At 49.1% G+C, this 25,875-nt stretch overlaps 1 protein-coding gene across 2 annotated transcripts in view; it reads left to right on the top strand.

Annotated features, from left to right (window-relative positions):
• Vps50 (vacuolar protein sorting 50) overlaps positions 1 to 25,875 on the top strand; it is a 220,625-nt gene that overhangs the window by 67,715 nt on the left and 127,035 nt on the right. For both annotated transcript variants that reach the window (XM_084595738.1, XM_084595737.1), the window contains exons 14-15: positions 8,476 to 8,566; positions 11,154 to 11,339. In XM_084595738.1, the coding sequence (XP_084451864.1) occupies positions 8,476 to 8,566; positions 11,154 to 11,339 (277 nt within the window). The remainder of the gene's footprint in view (positions 1 to 8,475; positions 8,567 to 11,153; positions 11,340 to 25,875) is intronic.

Raw genomic sequence — 25,875 nt, 5'->3', positions numbered from 1 at the left:
CGCCACCACGACGCACCCGCAACGACGACGAATTGCCGGTGGAACCGACGACGCACCAACGCACCCGCAACGACGACGAATTGCCGGTAAAACAGACGACGCAACAATGCACCCGCAACAACGACGAATTGTCGGTGAAACAGACGACGCAACAATGCACCCGCAACAACGACGAATTGCCGGTGGAACAGATGACGTGACAACGCACCCGCAACGACGACGAATTGCCGGTGGAACGGACACCGCAACACGCCTGCAACAACGACGAATTGCAGGTGAAGCATACCGCGTACGCTGACGCAGAGCACTCAAACACTCAGAAGCCTGATATTTGCGAGAAGCTGTCGTTGGACATACCAGTAGTACTGGATGGTCGCCATGTTCGAGCTTTGTTGGATACTGGTGCTGATTATTCTATTTTGAGCAGCCAGTTTGCCGCGATTCTCAAGAAGGTTTTGACTCCGTGGGCTGGCACACACATTCGCACTGCGGGGGGTCATCTGATTACTCCTCTAGGCATATGCACAGCCAGGGTTCAAATTCAACAGCGGACATTTGTGGTAAGCTGCCTCGTTCTGAAAAGCTGCTCACGTGACCTAATTCTGGGCGTAGATTTTCTTCGTGAATATGGCGCAATTATTGACCTCCGGGATTTTAAGGTCTCGTTTTCAACTGAGAAAGCAGTGGCCCTCAGCAGTACACAGCGACCACTCAATGTGCTTCGAGTTTATGCGGACAGTGTCACGCTGCCACCCCGAACCAGCACCTTCGTTAATGTCAAATGCAATGCACTTCATGATGGTGATGCAATAGCCGAAACTAACCTCTCGTTACTGTTGACGCAGGGAGTCTGCGTGGCTCGCAGTTTGATCCATCTTAACTGTGGTCAGTCCAAGGTACTTGCTACCAATTTTTCGCACGAGTATCGACACCTTTTTCGGAATACTTCCGTAGCTTTCGCGGAACGCATATCTGAAGTCTCCGAGTGCTTGTCCACAGAAACCGTGCCACCGCCCACATCCCTCGACAACCTCGATATTAGCTCAGAGCTATCGGAGCCAGCGTGAACTGCTGTTTTCGTTGTTACTCGAATTCAGAGAGTGTTTTGCATCATTGTCAAAAGTGCATCAGACTCCCATTGCCAAGCACCAGATCGTGACGTTCGATGATGTGCGCCCAATTCACCAGCACCCCTACCGCCTCTCTTCGACCGAGCGCGAAGTTATTAAATCACAAGTTAAACAAATGTTTGAAGATGATGTTATCCAGCCTTCAAATAGCCCACGGTCCTCCCCAGTCGTTCTAGTTAAAAAGAAAGACGGCACGTTACGTTTTTCCGTCGATTACCGCAAGCTGAACACTGTAACCAGGAAGGATGTTTACCCCTTGCCACGGATTGACGACTCTCTCGACCGCCTTCGGCGTGCAAAGTACTTTTCGTCAATCGATCTGAAAAGTGGCTACTGGCAGATTGAGGTAGATGAGTGAGATCGTGAAAAAACGGCCTTTGTCACACCCGACGGACTTTACGAATTTAAAGTTCTACCTTTCGGACTTTGTTCCGCGCCAGCCACATTTCAGCGGATGATGGACACTGTTCTCGCCGGGCTTAGTCTACCTAGATGACGTGGTGGTCTTCGCAGAATTGTTTTCACAGCATCTTAAGCGCCTGCCGTCAGTACTCGAAGCTCTTCGATCCGCTAACTTGACACTTAAGCCACAGAAATGTCACTTTGGCTACCAAGAGCTTAAATTCCTCGGTCATGTCGTAAGCACTGCCGGCTTGAAGCCCGACCCTGACAAGCTTAATGCTGTTGCGGAATTTCCGATTCCACGTGACAAGAAAGCTGTTCGCAGATTTCTCGGCTTGTGCAGTTATTACCTCCGTTTTATCGATAACTTCGCTGATCTTGCTGAACCGCTGGCTCGGCTCACCCGGGAAGACACCCCTTTTGTTTGGAGTCACGAGCAAGAAGCTGCTTTTACCGAGTTGCGCCTCCGTCTCCAATCGCTGCCTATTCTGGCCCATTTCGATGAGCACGGTGAGACAGAAATCCACACTGACGCCAGTAACATTGGCCTTGGGGTGGTTCTCGTGCAACGTCAAGAGGGTGTGGAACGAGTCGTCGCCTATGCCAGCCGTGCTTTATCCCGCGCCGAGATGAACTATTCAACTACTGAGAAGGAATGCCTCGCCATTATTTGGGCTGCTGCAAAATTTCGCTCCTACCTTTATGGTCGCCCATTTAAAGTGGTCACTGACTACCATTCCTTGTGTTGGCTGGCCAACCTGTGTGACCCATGCGGCTGCCTGGCGCGATGGAGCCTTCGCCTACAGGAGTTTGACCTCACTATAGTCTATAAGTCCGGACATAAGCATGAAGATGCTGACGCGCTCCCTCGTGCACCCGTCGAGCTCGCTTCACCACACACGGGTGACTCTGGCAATTTTCTCGGAGCTGTTGATGCTTCAGATATGTCCGATATGTCTCATCAGCAGCGTGCTGATCCAGAGTTATGAGCCCTGATCGATTATTTAGAAGGTCAGCCAGCCACAATACCTAAGTGCGTTTCCCGGAGCCTCTCAACTTTCTGCCTGAGAAGTGGTGTACTCTATAAGCACAGCTCTAGATCCGATTCGAGAACCTACCTCCTCGTGGTACCCGCAGCTCTGCGAGAGGAAATCCTTTCCGCGTGCCACGATGAACCAACTTCTGGCCGCTTGGGCTATACTCGCGCACTTGTTAGAATACGAAAGACATTCTACTGGCCCAACCTTGCCACTGTTGTTAAGCGCTATGTTAAGAGCTGTCGGCAAAGTCAGCGTCGGAAGGTTCCGCAATCAAAGCCTGCAGGCCTTCTCGTGCCCATAATACCACCACGCGCACCGTTTGATCAAGTCGGCATGGACCTTCTCTGTCCTTTCCCTCGATCCTCCGAGGGCAACCGCTGGATAATCATCGCCACAGACTACCTGACTCGATACGCCGAGACCAAAGCGTTACCTAGTGGTACAGCATCTGAAGTTGCCCATTTCTTTGTACACCAGATCATGCTGCGGCACGGTGCTCCAACCTGTATTATTACTGACAGAGGGACTGCCTTTACTTCACAAATGATGGCCGAAGTTTTTCATCTCAGCGGTACGGCGCATCGAAAAGCTACTGCTTACCATCCGCAGACCAACGGGCTGACGGAAAGGCTTAATAACACCATAGCGGACATGCTGGCGATGTATGTCGACGCCCAGCACAAGACTTGGGATGCTATCCTACCATATGTGACATTCGCGTACAATACGGCAGTCTAAGAGACGACACGCTTCACGCCGGTTCGCCTAGTTTACGGCAGGGAGGTTCGGACGATGCTGGACGCAATGCTCTCTTGCGAAACAGATACCGAGCTTTCTACCGACGCCGAGCACTTTGCCTAAGATGCTGAGCAAGCACGCCAACTAGCACGCGTCCACATCGCCCAGCAACAGGACAAGGATTCACGCCGGTACAACCTCCGCCACAAACAAGCTTCCTACAACACCAGGGACCAGGTGTGGGTGTGGACTCCTGTTCGACGCCGTGGCCTATCAGAAAAGCTGATTTGCCGTTACTTCGAACCATATAAAATCTTGCGGCGCCTCAGCGACGTTAACTATGAGGTCCTCCCAGATGGCCCAGAGCAGAGAGGCCATCGGCTACCTCGTCCAGACACAGTTCATGTCCTACGCATGAAGCCGTATTTTACGTGGTAACTGAAAGACGGCATCTGCAAACTTTTTTTTTTCGTTTGCTTTTGTCCACCTGTGTGCACGTGTGCCGTGTGCGTCACGCTTAAGGAGGGAGGAATGCCAGGGGGCGCTCGGAGCGAAAGGCGTTGAAGTGGCGCTCGGAGAAAAAGGACGAAGTGAATCGGCTCCGGACTAGAAGGACATACCTAAAGCTTGGACCGTGTAATTCCACCTGCACCGGCTCTGATAACCTAGCCCTAGTCGCCAATATTGTGACAATATAACTAGCTTTGGCCTCCAATGCACTCCCCTGCCCCTTCAGTGGAGCTTCTCTAAAGCTGTGTTCTCACTGTAAAATTATTTGGGCAGTGATGCCAGCCCACAACAGAGAGGAGACAGGGTGGGAGCTTGACAGCAAGTCCTCTTCAAGCCATCTCTCAGTGCTACTATAATCAAATATTGCATATAGAAAAAAAAAAATGGGTGAATGTAGAAAAAGTGTGAGGGAAATAGGAAAAGGTTATTGCTAATTTACCCCAGTCTAGTCAGGTTAGGTGCACAGCCTATCAGAAGCTGTGGCCAAAGTTGTGGCGTGTTGATAAATTCCTGATGGATTAATGTTCGCTTAAGTGGTTTAGTAAAAATGTGAGGTATGCAAATGAGATAACTGGATGAGGTTGAGCAAAGGACAAACTTGAGGTGTAGGTGTACAGTACCGGCGTCATTGTTCACTTCCAGCTCAGCAGTTATGCTGGCTCCAGAAAGCAGCAGATGTGTAACAGGGTGCACAATTTACAGAACTCAGCTTGTGCTTGTGTAGGCTTTAAAGTCAAAGGGAAAATCTTCTTCAGTCCAGAAACTGAGAGGCAGCCTACCAGCACCCATCCTGTTCCTTTCGCAGTCTTCCCCGATTATTCTGCTTATGTGCTCGATAATTTTTGCTTCTGGGCTTGGCTGCCAAGTGATCGCCCTGAGACGAGTAGCTGGACATTGCCAGATGCAGCAGCGCAGTCATGAAAACGAGGGGCAGTGCCTTGGGGCGTGCAGAAGGAGCACACTGTATCAGGTGCTTAGGAGAGGGGGGAAATACAATCGAACCCGGATATATCGAACTCGAAGGGGATCGCGAAATAGTTCGATATATCGATAATTCGATATACAGAAATCGGCTTGGGACAGCACTTACGATGCGAAAAAACGATACCGCATTTGTCGCATAATCAACTCACTCGCATAATGAACCCACCCTTCAATTTTGCACTCGAGAATTTGGAAAAAAAAAAAAAAAACAAAAACGTTAAGGCCAGCTCGCTCACATGCAAGCGATTAAGCGATCTCAGCGACGAGCGGCAGCGACAGAAAAAAATTTCCAACTTGGAACTGGGTCCCTCTGCTGTTCGAGCCACCGCGGCAGCTCCAAACAAGGTTTCTGTGTCGCCGCGGAAGAAATTGCCAGCGTTTTCGCTTGCATGTCGCACTCCGTTTTGGTCGTCTCATCCACAGCTCATTTCTTGGCAGCATGCCAAGATGCTGGGCAGCGATAACGGCGCAGGGTGTTTATCTTTTTATAGCTCCTGCGGCGGCGGGGAGCGAACTTGGCGGACTGCCCGTGATGGCTTGATTGTACAAGCCTGGTGCCATTTATCACGCCGCGCTTGGGGCAGGCGTAGTCCACTGCCTCAAAATATTGGAAAGTGTGATACAGTAGCTGCAAATGCATACTTTCGTTAATTCCTACATGCAAGAATAAACGACTCCCGCAAAAAAAAAAAAAAAGAAAACTGCTTCGCAACGTCATATCTTACGCTACGACGCACGTACAGCAGAACGATAAATATAGACGACTCTCGGAAAAAAAAAAGACCTGCCGCTTGTTAACTTTCGCATGCGCCATAGCCACGTCAGCCGCTGCGCACAGAGGGTTCACAACACACGCTGGGGAAAGCGTCCGACGTTCTGTCTGAAAACGGGCTGAGCTGGCTTGGCGCATGCGTAGCGCGTGCTACTGCGAACGAAGGCCGGGAAAGAGGGAGAGAGATAGCTCGGCAAAAGAATGGGAACACCCATGCGCTTCGCTTTATCGCGCTTTTCCCCTCTCGTTGCCACCGGTTCTCTCTGGTTCATTCACGCACATAGCTTGCAAACGTCACGTGCTGGCGCGCGGGAAACGATAACCGCAGATGCGCGCGCCTTTAGGGAATGGGCGCAGCGCTGCCCTAGCCGAACTGTCCCCTCTCATTCCTTCCGCGCGCGGCTTGACAAACGGCCGAGGGTGATGCGATCGTCTTTGGGAACGAGACGCTTTCCAGTGCGTGGTGCGGAGTTCGATATATCGAACAACCGGTGAAACTGAGTTCGATATATGATGCGGCTTTCCTATACTTTTACATGGGATTTTCAAGGAGATATTCCGTGAGTTCGATATAACCGAAATTCGATATATCTGGGTTCGATATATCCGGGTTCGACTGTACTGTATACACGCGTGTAATGGCTGCACTATTTTTCCGAGATTGGGGTGAAAATCAGGGGTTGCGGCGATTACTTGAGAAAAAAGACAGCAAAAAAAATTATTTGCGGTGGTACCTGCCTTTATTATTGTCAAAAAACTCCTCGTCCTCCTCCGCTAAACTCGTCGGGATTTCAGGTTCGTCTCTTGCTGCGTGCAATGTCTAGCGCTTTCATGCGCAACATCTCAGTCGAAACAGCAAAGCCGTTTTGCCGCGTCTCCGTCACGTACTCGAGAAGTGAATCTTCAACTTCCGGAAACATGCTCTGCTTCCCTCGGAAAGCGCGCCTCTGAACATTTGTTTTCCTGAGGGCATCTTCTTGGGAGCACCATCGCCGTACACATTTTTCGTCAACGCCGAACTTTCGTCCAGCCGCTCTTTTTCCGTCTTCTTTTGCGTTGTGAATCACTTTCAGCTTAAAGTGAGCAGTATAACTAACGTATTTTCCCATCGAGGAAAAAGAAAATCTTCAGCTCACGAGCGCAGAACAAATCAGGGCAGCGATGCGTTCCGATTGTGAGATCGCACGTGATATGCTTCGGGCGATCGAGGAAATGGCTGTAAAACAGGGGGCGAACAGACTTGAATTGGATTGGATTGGATTTGCTGGCTTCACCTTTTGTAACGGGCGGGCATCGCTGCGGCTAGGAGTGCCCCCTTTGTAACGGAGGTGGTGGCCGCTGCCCCCATGCTCGACTTTTTTTTTCCTCAAATATTTTGTTCTTAATTCTTATTGGCAATTCTACTTCTAACCTTACGCTTCATTTTGGCGTTCACTTGATTTTTGGCCCCCACCTGGCGGCAGTAACCACAAAACGTTCCATATTTTTTGCACCGCACAGTAGACGGCACTGCCAAACTTCCTGAAACTCATGGTGCGGGTTTTACTCAGGAAATTTTTTTAAAGTTTTTTTTCCAAATTTTTTTTCTAAAGTTCGGGGTGCGGCCATTACATGCGTGTATACGGTAATAGAAAGGGGTGACCCATGAGGCAGACCAAGTGGCAGTCGGATTCCAGCCCCAACATTAGCGACACATAGATGAACTGATCTTTCCTCAGGAAGCTGGAGAGAAAGCTGTTCATAACAGCCAGGGGTGGGTGGCTGTGCCATCAACAACAGAAGGACTTGGACCAGTCTCTTCCCAGCTGCACAGCCTTATCATGTCATCTGCTCAAGACAGGAGAGAGTTATCTTCCTCACAGTGAGGGGGTGCACTGTCCTTAAAGGAGAGAACAGCAGCACACACCACCGAAACTATAACATTGCTGCTGGCTATATTTCGACAACAGGGCACACATGCCTGGGGAGCTAGGGTACCACTGTTCCATGCTATTCAGTTTGGAGGAGCTCTATTTGGACAACCACTGGCTTCTTATGTTGTACCTTGACATGACCCCCCATGTCTGAATTACGAGCTACGGATGCCATAGAATCACATGGGTTTCAGCCAGTACCACGCTCGTAGTCCAAATTATCAGAATTTACAAGTTAGCAGGTGTGAAATTGAGATTTTACTGTATTTACTTGGACCACCTCAGGACAAAATTTAAGACTGAATATGCGGAATATTGTACATTTTACACAACTTTGCAATTGTTTATTGATTTATTTTGTTCTATTTAAATTCAAGCATTGTTACAAATTCTGACATTTCCCAAACAATCTAGTTAGAATTTGTATTGTTTGCTAACCTGAATGTATAGTGAGAAAATTTAAAAAGACGATGCTTAGTGCAATAAAATGCATATTTTCTTGAAAACTTTTTCATAGCTGATGCTGAAGCATGTTTCCACATTGTCGAGGAAAAATTTCAAGCAAGTACCTCGCCGGGGTGGTGTAGGGGCTAGGGTGCTCGACTTTTGTGCCCAAGGATGCGGGATCAAATCCTCGCCCGTGTGCTGTGCGATGTGAGTGCACGTTAAAAACCCCCAGGCGGTCGAATTCCCGGAACCCTCCATTATGACGTCTCATAGCCTGAGTCGCTTTGGGACGTTAAACCCCAAAACTAAACCAAAAATTTCAAGCATGCAAGAAAAAATAATTGTATTGAGGCCGAATTTCGCACTTGTCTGGAAAGTTTGAAGGGATGTCGCATGGCAGGACGATTTTTTGTTTATCAAATATAGTGGCGGAGTAGAGAGTTGCAAATGTTGAAGAAATCGGGGGCACCAAGTGTGGTGTGCTTGGCATGGATTTGGTGACCTTGAGGACGTGGCAGTGAGTGTGGCTTCTTTTGCAGGAGCTGCATGGAGGAGCTGCGCATGTTCCTGGAAAACGAGAGCTGGGAATTGGTCCCCGTGAAGCCGTCCTTCTCCATCCTCCAGCTGCAGGTGGGTGCCGCCCATGAAGGGAGAAGGAGTAGTTCTAGAGATTCAGACTGGTCCTGAGGGCTCGAGACCCCAGGGTGGAGTAATCACTTTCTACCTGAATGATGCCACCCAGCTTTCTTGGGAACTCTGAAAGAAACTTGTCTTGGTCCAAAATCAGACAGAGTTTTCATGTTCACCTATCTGATTAAACCTGGTTATAACGTAGCAAAAGGTCAGCAGTTTTTCTTTACATCCAGGTATTTGTTATACAGCCAAACCCGGATATATCGAACTCGAAGGAGATCGCGAAATAGTTCGGTATATCGATAATTCGATATACAGAAATCGACTTGTGACGGCACTTACGATGCGAAAAAACCATACCGTATTTGTCGCATAGTCAACCCACTCGCATAATGAACCCACCCTCCACTTTTGTACCCGAGAATTTGAAAAAAAGAAATAAATCGTTAAGCCAGCTCTCTCACATGCAAGCGATTAAGCGATTGAGCGATCTCAGCGACGAGCGGTAGCGACAGAGCGAAAAATTTTGAACTTGTTGGAACTGTGTCCCTCTCACCGCTCGAGCCACTGCGGCAGCTCAAAACAAGGTTTCTATGTCGCCGCGGCAGAAATCGCAAGTGTTTTCGCTTGCATGTCGATGCCGCGTGCCACTCCGTTTTGGTCGTCTCATCCACAGCTCATTTCTTGGCAGCGTGCCAAGATGCTGCGCAGCGATAACGTCACGGCGTGTTTTATCTTATGGTAGCTCCTACGGTGGCGGGGAACGAACTTGGCAAAGTGCGTGATAGCTGCAAATGCTGTTCGAAGCGAAAAATGCTAAAAGCCGGTGTCATGATCACAGCTGACTGCGTGCTTTCGTTGATTCATATATGCAAGAATAAACGACTCCCGCAAAAAAGAAAAAAACCTGCTGCTTCTTAACGTCCGCAGCCGCCATATCTTACGCTACGCCGCGCGTACAGCACAATGATAAGAATAAATGACTCTCTCAAAAAAAAGAAAAAGATATCTGCCGCTTCCGCAGCCGCCATAGCCATGTCAGCCGTCGTGCGCAGAGGGTTCACAACACATGCTGGAGAAAGCGTCCGACGTTCTGTCTGAAAGCGGGCTGAGCTGGCTTGGCGCATGCGTAGCGTGTGCTACTGCGAACGAAGGCTGGGAAAGAGGAAGGAGAGAGATAGCTGAGCAAAAGAATGGCCACACCCTAGCGCTTCGCTCTGTGGCATTTTTCCCCTCTCGTTCCCACCGGTTCTCTCTTGTTCATTCACACACATGGCTTGCAGACGTCACGTGCTGGCGCGCGGGAAACGATAACCGCAGATGCGTGCACCTTTGGGGAATGGGCAGGGCGCTGCTCTAGACCAGCCGTCGCTGATCTGTCCCCTCTCATTCCTTCCGCACGTGGCTTGAAAGCGTCATGCGGCAAACAGCCGAGAATAATGCGATCGTCTTTGGGGAAGGCACACTTTCCAGTGCGTAGTGTGGAGTTCGATATATCGAACGACCGGCGAAATTGAGTTCGATATATGACGGCTTTCCTATACTTTTACATGGGATTTTCAAGGGGATATTCCGTGAGTTCGATATAACCAAAATTCGATATATCCGGGTTCGATATAACCGGGTTCGACTGTATTCACAGCTTGCTTAGAGGAAGTATTCAGAGACTTTCAATGGGAGCAGCTAGGGATAAGGGTAGATGGAGAATACCTCAGTAATTTGCGATTTGCTGATGACATTGCCAGGAGATGAACTGCAAAGAATGATTGGTGACCTAGACAGGAAAAGTAGAAAGGTAGGCTTGAAAATCAATATGCAGAAGAGTAAGGCAATGTTCAACAGCCTGGGGAAGGAGCAGCAGTTTATGCTAGGTAGTGAAGCACTGGAAGTAGTAGGCGAATACATCTTCTTAGGACAGGTAGTAACCGCAGATCCGGACCATAAAAAGGAAATAACAAGAAGAATAAGATTGGGATGGAGTGCATTTGGCAAGCACTCGCAGATTATGACTAGCAGCTCACCAGTATCGCTCAAGAGGAAAGTATACAACAGTTGCATCTTACCTGTACTCACCTATGGGGCTGAAATGTGGAGGCTAACCAAGAAAGTTCTACTTAAGTTGAGGGCAACCTAGAGTGCTATGGAATGAAAAATGGTAGGGGTAACATTAAGAGATAGGAGCGTGCAGAGTGGGTCAGAGAAATAATTCAAGTTACTGACATTCTAGTCGAAATCAAGAAGAAGAAATGGGCATGGGTAGGACATGTAGTGCGAAGAGAGGATAACCGATGGTCGCTTCGGATAACAAACTGGATTCCAAGGGAAGAAAAGCGTAGCAGGGGGCGGCAGAAAGTTCGGGGGGCGGATGAGGTTAAGAAGTTCGCGGGGGTCAATTGGATGCAGCTAGCACTGAACCGGGGTAATTGGAGAAATATGGGAGAGGCCTTCGTCCTGCAGTGGGTATAAACAAGCTGATGATGATGACGATGAACAGGGGACAACAAGAGTGCTCATCTTGCACTTTGTCAGAGGCTCCTAGGGATGGGGCAGGTTGGGAAGACCCACTTGAGTGTCTACCATGCAGGAGCTGCGCTTCCTGGGGCCCCCTCAGGGTCCCAGCACAGCAGGCTCCTCGCCACAGGGGGGGTCCCGCTCCCGTGGTGGCCTGCCAGCCGGAGGGGAGCCTTTCGACCCCTCCTGCCAGCCCTTTGCCCTGCAGCCCGAGGAAGAGGAAGAGGACCTGTTTGATCCCGTGTCCACCAGCCCTACAGTGAGTGAGAAAACGCCTCCTTCCACAGGAATCGATAATTAGCAGCTGTTGCAAAATTTTAGAACACATTCTGGCGGGTATCGTTAGCGATTTTCTAAGTGACAAAAACATTTTATCACCTTTTCAACATGGATTCTGAAAAGGAATGTCAACAGTCACCCAACTTGTGTCAACTGGTCATGAATTATCCTCTGCTCTTGACAATTCCGGCCAAGTGGACATATTGTTCTTGGATTTTGCCAAGGCCTTTTATACGGTCCCACACTGTAAACTTATTCATAAATTAGAGCTAATAGGTCTTCCACAATACATAGCTCAATGGATAAATGCATACTTGGAATAGAGGAGTCAGTTTGTTGAAGTCAGTGGTGCCGTTTCCAAATCACTTTGTGTCACTTTGGGTGTACCGCAGGGAAGTGTATTGGGTTCATTACTGTTTCTTATATATATAAATGATTTGCCTGACGTTATTCCAAATTCTGTATCCATACGATTATTTGCAGATGATTGCATAGTGTTTAAGCAGATATGGAAAACTTCTGATCATGGTATTCTCCAAGCCTCTATGACAGCTATTGACCAATGTTGTGTGGAATGCAGCATGAAACTTAATATCAAGAAAACTGTATTCCTACGTGTAACGATGAAAAAACATTTTAGCTCATTCACTTATTCGCTACAAGGCTCCGTTATTCGATCGCGAAAAGTTCGATATATCGATAATTCGATATACAAAAATCGGCTTGTGACGGCACTTACGATGCGAAAAAACGATATCGTATTTGTCGCGTAATCAAACCACTCGCATAACGAACCCACCCTCCACTTTTGCACCCGAGAATTTGAAAAAAACAAAATGCGTCAAGGCCAGCTCACTCACATGCAAGCGATTGAGCGATCTCAGCGATGAGCGGCAGCGATAGAGCAAAAAATTTCAAATTTGTTGGAACTGCGTCCCTTTCGCTCGAACCGCCGCGGCAGCTCAAAACAAGGTTTCTGTGTCGCCGCAGCAGAAATCGCGAGCGTTTTCACTTGCATGCCGATGACGCGCTTCACTTTGTTTGGGTCGTCTTATCCACAGCTCATTTCTTGGCAGCGTGCCAAGATGCTGCGCAGCGATAACGTCGGGGCGCGTTTATCTTTCGATAGCTCCTGCGGTGGCGGGGAGCGAACTTGGCAGAGTACCCGTGATGGCTTGATTGCACAAGCCTAGTTCGTTTCATCACGCAGCGCTTGGGGTGGGCGTCATGATCGCAGCAGCTGACCGCGGGCTTTCGTTGATTCATACATGCAAGGATAAACAACTCGCGGCAAAAAAAAGAAAACAAAAAAAAAACTGCCGCTTCTTAACGTCCGCAGCCGCCATATCTTACGCTACGCCGCGCGTACAGCATAACGATAAGCAAGGATGACTCTCGCAAAAAAAAAAAAAAGAGAAAGAAAAGGAAAAAAGAGAGTTGCCGTTTCTTAACGTCCGCACGCGCCATAGCCGCGGCAAGCCGCCGCGCGCAGAGAGGGTCGCAACGCATGCTGGAGAAAGCGTCCGACGTCTGTCTGAAAACAGGGTGAGCTGGCTTGGCGCATGCGTAGCGCGTGCTGAAGGAGAGAGATAGCTCAGCAAAAGAATGGGCACACCCGCGCACATGGCTTGCAAACGTCATGTATTGGTGCGCTGGAAACGATAACTGCAGATGCGCGCGCCTTTGGGGAATGGGCGCGGCACTGCCCAGACCAGTCGTCGCCGAACTGTCCCCTCTCATTCCTTCCGCGCGTGGCTTGAAAACGTCACGCGGCAAACGGCCAAGGGTGATGCGATCGTCTCTGGGGAAGGCACACTTTCCAGTGCGTGGTGCGGAGTTCGATATATCAAACGACCGGTGAAATTGAGTTCGCTATATGATGCGGCTTTCCTATACTTTTACATCGGATTTTCAAGGGGATATTCCGTAAGTTCGATATAACCAAAATTCGATATATCCGGGTTCGATATAACCGGGTTCGACTGTACTGAAGAGTACGGAGCGACCTCGCCCACCCCCGCCACCTTCTTTGCTGGGGTCGCGGTCGCTTCGCGCACGCTACTCCATTGCGTTAAGCGATCATGTGGCGTGTGCATTTCGTGGCGCGTGCTTGCGGTTATGGGTTCAAGGGTTGGTATGCCATCTGCCGCAGTTTTGCAGGTTTTTATTTTTATTTTGTTGGCGTGTCTGCTACGATGCGTTATGTTCAAGGGCTTCAGCCGTTGTTTCTCCAATAGGTCGACACAGGACTCGAATGCTGCTTTCGCTCTCTCTTGCCGTGTCCTTGCTTGCGGCTAGCAGCATCAAAGGAGATTGTTTTAGCCTCTTTCCATCTCCCTCTATCACCTTGATTTCACAACGTGCCATTTATCTCCGTGTTGGCTTGGACATGGGCAGGACATGTAGTGCGAAGAGAGGATAACCGATGGTCGCTTAGGGTAACAAACTGGATTCCAAGGGAAGGAAAGCGTAGCAGGGGGCGGCAGAAAGTTAGGTGGGCGGATGAGATTAAGAAGTTTGCAGGGGTCAAGTGGATGCAGCTAGCACAGAACCGGGTTAAGTGGAGAAATATGGGAGAGGCCTTCGCCCTGCAGTGGGTATAGTCAGGCTGATGATGATGATGATGATGTGTGAGCTATCAAAAGTGCGCTCAGTTACTTTCGGATGACTGACCGCACGGGACCTTTGACTGCGGATAGGAGCGATGGCTGTTTTGATTATAAATACGAGTCGAGCTCGGATTCGGTCTCTCAAGAAGTATCGAGCAGTTTTTTTTTTTGATATTATTCTCATTTACCTAATTTATAATCAGGATAATGATGATGATGTTAATTAACACCTGCAGAATACTGAAATGTGCATATTCCGTTGACTATGTTATTTGTATAGCAATCGTAATCAAAAATAAATCGCTATGCTTGTTCCTTGATATGCTCGTTCCCTGAAACCATGCCGACACTGGGGGTGCGTCATGGCCAGAAACGCCCGACAGCGAAAGGGGGGACTTGGGTCTTAAAGGCCCGTTTACACTAGGCCGGCGCGACGCCGATGCGACGGCGACGTCGGTAGTCGGCGGGTCGGTCGGCTGATCCTGTTGTTGATGCACTGGTCAATTCCACTAGGCTGACAACGACACCAGCACGACTAACGACCGCCTGTCGTCGTAGTGTGACAAGTTTCTTTTTATCACAGGATGCCGGTACAGAAAGCGGTAAGCGCCGGCGTAACCCGGTCTGCCGAGCAATGTTGGGGGTGGCTGGTAGTAGTTGGTGGCACTCGTCGGATACAAATAACACCATCTTAATTCATGCAAATGGTTGCCGAACATACTTCCGGTTAAAAGGAATCAGAATCGAGCATTGATGGCATCGAAGAAAGCAAATATAATTAGCAGGAAGTGCCGCTCTCGTGCGATGTCAACAACCAAATCCCAAACATTTCTCATGCAGTATATCGCCTCATCGGCGGTTCTTGCGGAGTTATCACATTGTGTAAATGCGTAATGTGCAGCTGTAGCGCGAGAATAGAAAATACCCGAGTAAAGTAGAGCCCGGTAGGCGGTTGTTTTGCCATGAAAACGAGTAGCGTGTGTGCACACAGATGTAAACTGCAGCAGCGATGGCATGCACTCGTCATCATCGGCGCATTCCCGATAAACTCTCGCTCACACGGGAAATGGCGAAGCGTTTACTATTATCATGAAGTATTCATTTAGCGAATGCGTGCGCTATTTGGTGAACAAGTGGTAAAAAGCGAGAAGCAGGTATCGAAATCCGTAGCCCCGGGGTCTGCAGCAGATGAGAGACGCGGCTGTGGGCGGGGCGAGGTGAAGGCAGCGACTGCTATTGGTCGGCGCGAGCCGTGAGGCATCGCGTTGTCATAGTGTGACTAGGAAATCGGCCGACGGCAGCCTGATCACTTCTCTCTCGGCGTCGGCCGACCAACATCCCTGTCTGTCGGCCATCGGCACGCTGTCGGCGTCGGTGCCGTGTGACAAGCACGACGACCACGCAAAAAGCGCGCCTGGCGATGGTTGGCCAACATAGATCAGCCTAGTGTAAACGGTCCTTAAACGTCAGAAATGGGCGAAAAATTGATTTTGAGAAAATGCATTTTCGGAATGTTTGTACATTTGAGCACTAGTCTTCAAAATATCAACACTGAATTCGGTCGGTAAATACGGTAAAATCGACTGTTAAAACGCCACGGAAACCTTTAAATGGCCAAAAGGAAGTGAAAATTGTTCGAACTTCCCGCGCGCGCCGTGGGTGAAGCAGACTGCTGGCCGCCACCATCTTGGACTTGTTTTGAAACTTATTTCCTTGTGCGCAGTTTTGAAGCTTATTTCCTTGTGCGCATTTTGCGGCATCTCCAAATAGGTGGTGTCCCAAGTTTTGGCGAACATTGCGTAATGGCCAGGCTTTGTCACGTGAATTTTGACTTCCAGATCGTTTTTGTGGTTTGGTTTCTGCTGGTATTGCTTGCAGGCGGGCGGTTGCGACCTTTATTCTCTTGATATTTGTGCTTAATTTGCTGGGAATGAGATGTTGTGCTCAGCTTCCAACTACAGCAATTCAACAAGAATGCGATACAAGATGTTCCTAGTGCCGTCAAGTTGTGAATGGCTAAAACAGTTGGCCGTTGCGATCCGCTGGCTGACCGTCGACGGCGAGTTGCATGTGGAACGCGAGGCTTTATTTCGAGCATTTTGTCAATGGCAAGTGTTGGATAGCGCTGTGAAAGCTAGGAAGGTTTGTGAAGTAGGTTGTTTTCTCTCGTTCAGGAGCACAAAGTTATCGCTCTGGCGACTTCGGCTTTGTGCTACAGCTGTTTTTGCATGATGACGGTGGCAGCGAGCAGTCATTCCACATCTTCAAAAGGTCTGCAAATTGTGTTGTTTGGCCTCCGTCAGTACAGCAGGATATATTATAAGTACTGAACAATTTTCTCCCCGGCCATTTCTGCTAAATGCAAGCTTCTACAACCACGGCCAAAGCAATGAGCTGTCTATGGTTGATCTTGTTGCCTGACTAGGCCAGCGTGTCACCGTTAGCAGTTGTAAGATTTGTAAGCAGTTGTAAGCAATGATTTGCTGGTTTAACTCCAGACGACGAAACATGATTTCACTAGCCAAGCAATCGGCGTGAGCACGCACAAAATTGCGGAGAAATACGAGCAAGGTGGATAGTTTCATGCTTGTGCAGCCTACTGCATGGTGCTGTGGTGTCTATTCTTGTCCTGTGTGGAAAGAGAGACAGTTGAAGACTGTTTCAGGGATAAAGATTAACGGTATTTTTATATGCTCTGGGTCAGAGTCATGAAAATCTTCACTTCAGGACAGCACTAACATTGTCCAGCTATGTTTCATCTTTCATTGTATGGCACATAGAAAAGCTGACAGCTGAGATACATGGTATAAAACCAAATTTTGCTTTTCAGCAAAGCAGTTTTATAATGGCCTATGTGCTGCTAAACGTGCATATGAAAATTAAATGAATATCTACATATAAGCTACTTGTGATGCAATGCAAGGTGCTGCATACGTGAAGTTTATGTGTTATTTTCATTTGCTGTGTGGCCTTCAGATGGAAAACGAGGTGCTGGGTGTCATTGGCTACCACAAGAAGTGCAAAATTCTGCATGTAAGGCTGGGGCTGGCCTAGCTAGCAGCTTTTATGTGTGTAAGGATAAGAAGTATGAATTTTGCCGGGGCAAGATTTTTGTGCTCTATACTATGCATTTTTTTACAACTTGCTGTTACTTTCCCGCTGGTCTATTGAAGCTCATTTCTACTACCTGTACTAGGCATTTTTCCACACGTTACTATTCCTTACTCTGCATGAGCCTTGCTTGGAGGTCGAATAATCACATATGCTGTAAAAATGTGCTGCAAAATTTTTGCTGGAAAAAGTAATATGAGGTGTAATTACAGTATGATAATGGTTTCCCATTTCCAAGAATCTTTACTCTTTCATAGCTGTATAATAAAGACTAGTCACTTTTATCTTTAGCTATTTTCTTGTGCCTGACTGTTTCTCTTGGTGCTTGTAGCAAAACTGTGTTAAGCATTGATACCTTGCTTTCAATTGATGCTTTCATTATGAAAAACCACAAGACAGGCTGACTTTATGCCTGGCTGTTCGTTCTTGACTCCTTTACCTTGAACACATTGCATATAGTGCAGAAGTTGTACATTCTCACATATGAGTATGTATGCATTAACAGCTCATGCACCTATTGGAAACATCTGAATGTGCACAATCTATAGTTTTTATGTCAGACTCCAGCACAAAGTATGCAACAGCAGAATAGTTACAGGCTCTTCTTGAAAGAAATAATTGAAAGAAATAATGGTTTTGCATTCTGATACTGAAGTTTCTGTAGGTTTCAAGAGATGCCATTAAAACAAAGCTTTTGTTTAAGTACTTCCCTTTTTTGGCCGACATAATGCAGCAATCAGTGTTGGGGAATCATGCATGGGAATTTCAAGCATGGAGAGCTTCCACAGTTGTATGTGAAGGGTGTAAAATGTCCCACACACTATGCTTGGTTAATTTTGTTTTTGAGTGGGGTTTTCTCGCATGCACTGTAGCCTCGGCAAGTGGATATGTCTCTTTGACTGCCAGAATATCTACATTACTAGCCGACCCAGGCCCTTGGCTACATACAGTTTGGGTATAATGCATGCAAAATGAATACAGCAGTGCTAAAAATGCAACTCATAGATATCATGCAGTTGCATTTTCGTAATACAACTGAAGTAAAAACCAAATACTTGAGAGAGAGATTTTTATTTATTTCGTGATCCTCCTAATGTTCTCATTGACTGACAGTATGATGTTAACCATGATACACTTCTTTGGCATTCTACCTCCTACAGTTTTCAGAAAAAACAAAAAGCACATATGTAAACAAAATCAGTTGAGCTGTCAAGAGCATGTAGCTTAAAATAGCGAAGATTGGCTGGTCGGTCGGTCGGTCGGTCGGTCGGTCGGTCGGTCGGTCGGTCGGTCGGTCGGTCGGTCGGTCGGTCGGTCGGTCGGTCGGTCGGTCGGTCGGTCGGTCGGTCGGTCGGTCGGTCGGTCGGTCGGTCGGTCGGTCGGTCGGTCGGTCGGTCGGTCGGTCGGTCGGTCGGTCGGTCGGTCGGTCGGTCGGTCGGTCGGTCGGTCGGTCGGTCGGTCGGTCGGTCGGTCGGTCGGTCGGTCGGTCGGTCGGTCGGTCGGTCGGTCGGTCGGTCGGTCGGTCGGTCGGTCGGTCGGTCGGTCGGTCGGTCGGTCGGTCGGTCGGTCGGTCGGTCGGTCGGTCGGTCGGTCGGTCGGTCGGTCGGTCGGTCGGTCGGTCGGTCGGTCGGTCGGTCGGTCGGTCGGTCGGTCGGTCGGTCGGTCGGTCGGTCGGTCGGTCGGTCGGTCGGTCGGTCGGTCGGTCGGTCGGTCGGTCGGTCGGTCGGTCGGTCGGTCGGTCGGTCGGTCGGTCGGTCGGTCGGTCGGTCGGTCGGTCGGTCGGTCGGTCGGTCGGTCGGTGATGGGCAGCATCGTGGCCAATGTCAGCCCCGGGGACTATGACGAACCTGCTGTGAAACTGATAAAAAAGTAAATTCTTGATGACAAAGGCGGGAGAAGGGGTGCGGGGAGGGTTCATCAAATGAAGTTTATTCTCAACATGGGTACAATGTTGATGGCTTCCCAGGAAAAAAGCTGTGAAGACAGCTTGACTAGGCCGGGGAGCCAATTTTGGCATCAGCGTCTTCACATACAATGGTTCAAATGCAAATGAAAATCACAATATTGTTACGGCGATGTATTTAATGTAACTGGCGCTGTGACGGGCGCAAAGACTTCAGGAGCCGGGCAGCATCCACTCTGTCAGTGTCGTCGTCTTTCAGAACACTTGGTCTTCCACGCGTTCCTCGGTTGTCGTCGTTGTCTGTGAGCACACCACTTCGGTCACGCGTTTTCTGGTGACACTATCCGCCTCGGCAAAAGGCAATGTCCTGGTGTGGAGGGGGAATAATACGGCTTGAGGCAGGCCACATGTACGATTTTGGAAGTGGGTGTAGCGGGCATTAACCTTGGGTGGAGCAGTGTAATCTCATAGGTGACCACAGTCACTGGGCGTAGTACACGATAAGGACCTGTGTATTGCGGCAGAAGTTTTTCGCACAGCCCTACACGACGGCACGGAGGCCAGAGCAACACCAGAGATCCGGGAGGATAGTGAACATCACAGTGGTGAGCATCATAGCGGCGTTTTTGAGCTTCTTAAGAGATGGAGAGCTTGTGACGAGCAATCTGGTGAGCAGCATCGGCTCAGGCGATGGTATCGTGGGCATAAGTTGTGACTGGTTCAGTGGCGGGAAGCAAAGTGTTGAAGGGCAGTAAGGGGTCTTTTACAAAGAGAAGATAGAATAGAGAGTACCCAGCAGTGTCATGGCGCGAAGAGTTATATGCAAAAGTGACAAATGGCAGACTAATGTCCCAGTCGCAGTGATTGTCAGATGCATACATGGCGAGCATGTTGGTGAGTGTGGTTTTAAGATGTTCCGTAAGACCGTTCTGAGGGTGATAAGCCGTGGTGAACTTGTGGCAAACGGAGTAAGAACGAAGTATTTCATCAACAACTCTGGAAAAGAAACAGCGGCCATGGTCGGTAAGTAGTTGACGGGGAGCACCATATTGAAGTATGACGTCGTACAAAAGGAAGTCAGCAACGTCAGTGATGCAGCTAGTTGGAATAGCACGAGTGATCACCTACCGCGTGGCATAGTTGGTGGCCACAGCGATACATTTGTTTCCTGATGAGGACTCCGGGAAGGGCCCTAGGAGGTCAAGGCCAACATGAAAAAACAGCTCAGTCGGGTTAGCAATCGGCTGCAGGTGTTCAGGAGGCAGCACAGGGGGTTCCTTCCGGCGGGGACAGAGGTTGTAAGCGGCTACATAACGTTGGACAGAGCGGTAGAGTCCAGGCCAAAAGAAACTGCGGCGCACGCGGTCGTTTGTGCGTGAGAGACCAAGATGACCATCTGTAGGGGCATCATGCATTTGTTTGAGAACGACAGAGTGTAGGTGTTGAGGAATGACCAGCAAGTGATCAGCGCCATCAGGTCGCATGTTGCGGCGATACAGCGTGTTCTCATGAAGGAAGAACAGGGCGAGGGAAGAGTCACGGCTGTCTGTGCGGAGGCGGTTGATGAGAGAACTGACAGTTGGGTCCAAGCGCTGTTCGTCAGCGATGAGGGAAAAGTCTGATATAGAGAAGGCACAGGGGTCCGAACTCATGGTCTGTAGGGGAAGGGGGATCGACGCGATAACGGGACAGACAGTCTGCATCCTGGTGGAGACGACCGGATTTGTGTACAACTGAAAAGGTATACTCCTGCAAGCGCAGTGCCCATTGACTGAGGCGGCCAGCAGTATCCTTGAGGGAAGAGAGCCAACATAAGACGTAGTGGTCGATAATAACAGTGAAGGGTGGCCAAACAAGTAGGGTCGGAATTTTTCAATGGCCCAAATGAGAGCCAGGCACTCCCTTTCCGTAATAGAATAGTTCTGTTCTGCTGAAGACAGGAGACTGGCGTAGGCACTCACGCAGTGTTGGCCGCGTTGTCGCTGAGCAAGAATGGCACCAATCCCGTGGCCACTGGCGTCGGTGTGAAGTTTCGTCGGGGCAGACGGGTTGAAATGGGCCAACACAGGAGGATTGGTGAGAACAGCGATGAAGGTGGAGAATGCTTTAGCCTGCTCTGGTCCCCAAGAGAAAGGAACACCTTTCTTCAGCAGATTGGTGAGAGGGCGAGCAACGGCGGCAAAGTTTGGGACAAACCGGCGAAAATGAGAGCACAGTGCTATAAAACTGCGGACATCATGGGGTGCACGGGGAGATGGAAAAGCACTGACAGCGCGAACTTTGTTGGGATCGGGTTGAACGCCGGTCGCATTCACCAAGTGGCCAAGCACTGTTCGCGGTGACGAAAACTGTCTTCTTTGAGTTCAGTTGAAGTCCGGCACGGCGGAAAAGTGCCATGATGGAAGAAAGGCGAAGGAGGTGGCTTTCGAACGAGGACGAGAAGACAATCACTTCATCCAACTAACATAGACAAGTCGTCCATTTAAAGCGGCGGAGTCGGTCGGTCGGTCGGTCGGTCGGTCGGTCGGTCGGTCGGTCGGTCGGTCGGTCGGTCGGTCGGTCGGTCGGTCGGTCGGTCGGTCGGTCGGTCGGTCGGTCGGTCGGTCGGTCGGTCGGTCGGTCGGTCGGTCGGTCGGTCGGTCGGTCGGTCGGTCGGTCGGTCGGTCGGTCGGTCGGTCGGTCGGTCGGTCGGTCGGTCGGTCGGTCGGTCGGTCGGTCGGTCGGTCGGTCGGTCGGTCGGTCGGCCCCATGATGTCCGCAGTTTTATAGCACTGTGCTCTCATTTTCGCCGGTTTGTCCCAAACTTTGCCGCCGTTGCTCGCCCTCTCACCAATCTGCTGAAGAAAGGTGTTCCTTTCTCTTGGGGACCAGAGCAGGCTAAAGCATTTTCCACCTTCATCGCTGTTCTCACCAATCCTCCTGTGTTGGCCCATTTCAACCCGTCTGCCCCGACGAAACTTCACACCGACGCCAGTGGCCACGGGATTGGTGCCATTCTTGCTCAGCGACAACGCGGCCAACACTGCGTGAGTGCCTACGCCAGTCTCCTGTCTTCAGCAGAACAGAACTATTCTATTACGGAAAGGGAGTGCCTGGCTCTCATTTGGGCCATTGAAAAATTCCGACCCTACTTGTTTGGCCACCCTTCACTGTTATTATCGACCACTACGTCTTATGTTGGCTCTCTTCCCTCAAGGATACTGCTGGTCGCCTCAGTCAATGGGCACTGCGCTTGCAGGAGTATACCTTTTCAGTTGTACACAAATCCGGTCGTCTCCACCAGGATGCAGACTGTCTGTCCCGTTATCGCGTCGATCCCCCTTCCCCTACAGACCATGAGTTCGGACCCCTGTGCCTTCTCTATATCAGACTTTTCCCTCATCGCTGACGAACAGCGCTTGGACCCAACTGTCAGTTCTCTCATCAACCGCCTCCGCACAGACAGCCGTGACTCTTCCCTCGCCCTGTTCTTCCTTCATGAGAACACGCTGTATCGCCGCAACATGCGACCTGATGGCGCTGAGCACTTGCTGGTCATTCCTCAACACCTACACTCTGTCGTTCTCAAACAAATGCATGATGCCTCTACAGATGGTCATCTTGGTCTCTCACGCACAAGTCAAGTCGTCCATTTAAAGCGGCGGAGTCCATCATCCGTTCAAATGTGGCAGGGGCTTTACAAAGTCCAAAAGGCATAACCTTACATTGGTAAAGTCCATCGGGTGTGTCGAAAGCTGTCTGCTCGCGGCCTTGTTAGCCAGTGGAGATTTGCCAGTAGCCGCTACGAAGGTCAATGGAGGAAAAGTAGCAGGCTCCATGTAAACAATCCAAGGCATCGTCTATTCGCGGAAGCGGGTAAACATCCTTCCTTGTAATCTTGTTCAGATGTCGATAGTCGATGCAAAAGCGCCAACTGTTGTCTCTTTTTAATGAGCACGACCGGAGATGCCTAGGGGCTGTTCGAAGGTTCAATGATATCGTTGGCCAACATCTTGTCGACCTCCTGCTGGATGACTTAGCGCTCAGAAAGGGACACACGATAAGGCCTCCGATGTACAGGTCTTGCATCATCGGCGTCAATGCGGTGAGTCACAACTGATGTTTGGCCCAGAGAACCGGCGGCAAAGTCAAAAATGACTGTGAAGGACAACAAAAGGTTGTGCAGGTCCTGAGCGTGTTGAGGTCAGAGGCTGAGGTCAGAGGCAATCATCGCGGAAAATGTCGGTAATTGTAGTGGGGAATACGGGTGTTTGAAAGACGCTTGAAGGCGGGCCAGGAGTGAGTGCACAAATGGTGCAGTCTGTGAGAGGGGACAAGGTAACAAGGGATATTCCTTCGGGGAGAACTTGGGGCGACAGACTGAAGGCCTCTAGTTACAGGCCTATTTCCGTACTTAGCGTTATTAATAACATATTTGAAAAAATTCTGTCCAAACGTGTTCTCCTTTTTCTTGAGAAATATAATATTATCTGCCCCCAGCAACATGGATTTCGCCCAAAGCACTCTACTAGCTCAGCAGTCATTACACTCACCCAGGCAATTAACAGTGCATTAGATAACAATGAGCTGGCCGCTGTTATATTTCTGGACATAAGAAAAGCCTTCGACACAGTGAACCATGGCATTATGCTTAATAAATTGAGAATATATGAATTTCGTGATAGGGTGCTCGACTTTTTTTCTAGTTACCTTACTGATCGCAAACAAGTTGTCTCAATGAATAACCTAACATCAAATGTGCGGTGCTTATACACAGGAGTACCGCAAGGGTGAACACTCTGTCAGTTACTTTTCTACTTTACGTCAACGATTTTCCTCAGATATTATCCTCAGCCAGTGCTCTCATGTATGCTGATGACACTGCCATTATCGTTACTGCTTGTCATACTGCCGAACTAGAAAGCATCGCAAACACAGAATTGAAAAAAATTGCAGACTGGTATCTCGCAAACAAATTAACATTGAACACTAAGAAAACTAAATACATACTGTTCCATTCACGGAAAAAATCACTGGACTCGAGTGATATTAGATTAACTATCAGTCAGACCCAGCTTGAACCAACCACTGTCTTTACGTACCTTGGAGTGACCCTAGATAACCATTTACATTGGCAACATCAGATTGACTCGATTTGCACGAAGATTGCATCGGGTTGCTATGCTCTGCATCAATTTCGCCAATATTTTGATGTCAATATTCTGAGAGTCTTTTACTTCACATTAGTACATACTCACCTGTCATATTGCATTGAGTCATGGGGTTGGACATATAATACATACTCAGAACCCATTAGACATTCACAAAAGCGAGCACTTAGAATAATCACGTTTTCCGACTACTCTAGACCCAGCAAACCACTATTTATTAAACTACGCGTGCTGCCTTTTGACCTGCTTCGTCAGAAAAACACTGCTGAATGAATTCACAAAATAGTAAGTAACAACCTCCCCTTTGATATATCTATATTTAACATCCCGTCACGTGGAACCCGAAGCCACACTTACGGGAATTTTAATTTACCCATAAAAAGAAACGTTTATGGTGAGCGTATGCTGCAGTTTACGGCGTCAAAATCTGGAATTCTCTACCCTATGACGTAAAGCTTGCCAAGAACTTTTCCACTGCAATAAAAGAATACTACCTTAAAATGAATGAAACACTTTGAGTCCAAACTTGCACTTGCCTACTGTAACTTTACATTGTTCGCCTGGTATTACCCATGTAACCCCTACATATACCTGTATTTTATCTGATGCGTTATTTCTCTGCGACATGTGACATTATGTATTGTTATAGTGTGGTGACATTATCCATTCATCTTTCCTTGCTTTAATTCTTGTATAAGTTCTATGCGCTTTTGTTTGATTTGTGAGGTTTTAGTTTATATTTTCTTCTCTTCAATAGTAGTTTTACGAATGTATAAGCGATAACTAACTTTCTTCATGTTTACTGTAGTTCCTTCTTCTGATGTCTCTAACTTTGACGATTGGATGCCTGCAACCAGTGTACTTTTTCCATTGGACCCTTTACTAGCCGCTGGCTATGGGTCCAAGCAGTGTCTGCCTATTTTATTTTCTTGTAGCGCACCAAAAAAAAAAAAAGTACAGGATAGGAAGGTGGGTGCTGTTCTGGGTAACGCATACGATAAGGTGAGGAAGAACAACATTGCGGTCGAGGAAAACCTCGCAAGCAACATAGTCACCATCAGGCACAGGCGGGAAAGGTGACAGAGGTAGGTAAACAGCAGAGTCTGGGCAGGCGAGCGAACTCGGTGGAGCGAAGGAAGGCGTGGTGTAGATTGAGGATGTTTTGAGGAGACAGGGAGGTCCAAACGAAGAAGGCTGCTGGAGCAGTCGATAAGGGCAGAGTGGGCAGTTAAAAAGTCAAGACCGATGATCGCATTGTGAGGGCACTGGTTGAGGACGGTGAACAAAACAGAAATGTGATGACCGGCAAGGGTGACTCGGGCAGTGCACAGGCCAGTGACGGCAGCAGTACTGCCATCGGCAACACGAACGGTGGGTGAAGCGGCGGGGATCTGTACTTTTCCTGAGGCGGCGGCAAAAAGGTGAGCTCATGATCGAGACTTGGGGGCGCCAGTGTCAGTGAGGGCAGAGACGGGAACACCTTCCACGAACAGGGAGAGGAGGTTACAGAGTGAAGAAATGGGCAGTAGAGGATTTCCAGGTTGGGGTACCAATGCAGCGTCACCTCCGGGAGCTGCATTAGCTAGTTGTCCATGAAGCGGCCTGCGGTGGACTGTGAGGAACTGCGGCGAGGAAGAGACGAATGGGAACGGCGGACTGACGAAGGAGAGCAACGACACAGGAAGAGGCTGAGTGGTCTCGGTGCGGGGCGGCTCATAATGAGGCGAGAAACAGTGGTGGCTG

The sequence above is a fragment of the Amblyomma maculatum genome, chromosome 2, assembly GCF_055883805.1.
Source record: "Amblyomma maculatum isolate TAMU_Amacu chromosome 2, ASM5588380v1, whole genome shotgun sequence".
NCBI classification, from domain to species: domain Eukaryota; kingdom Metazoa; phylum Arthropoda; class Arachnida; order Ixodida; family Ixodidae; genus Amblyomma; species Amblyomma maculatum.
The sequence above is the reverse complement of the archived record's forward strand: the minus strand, read 5'-3'. Positions and strand labels throughout refer to the sequence as shown.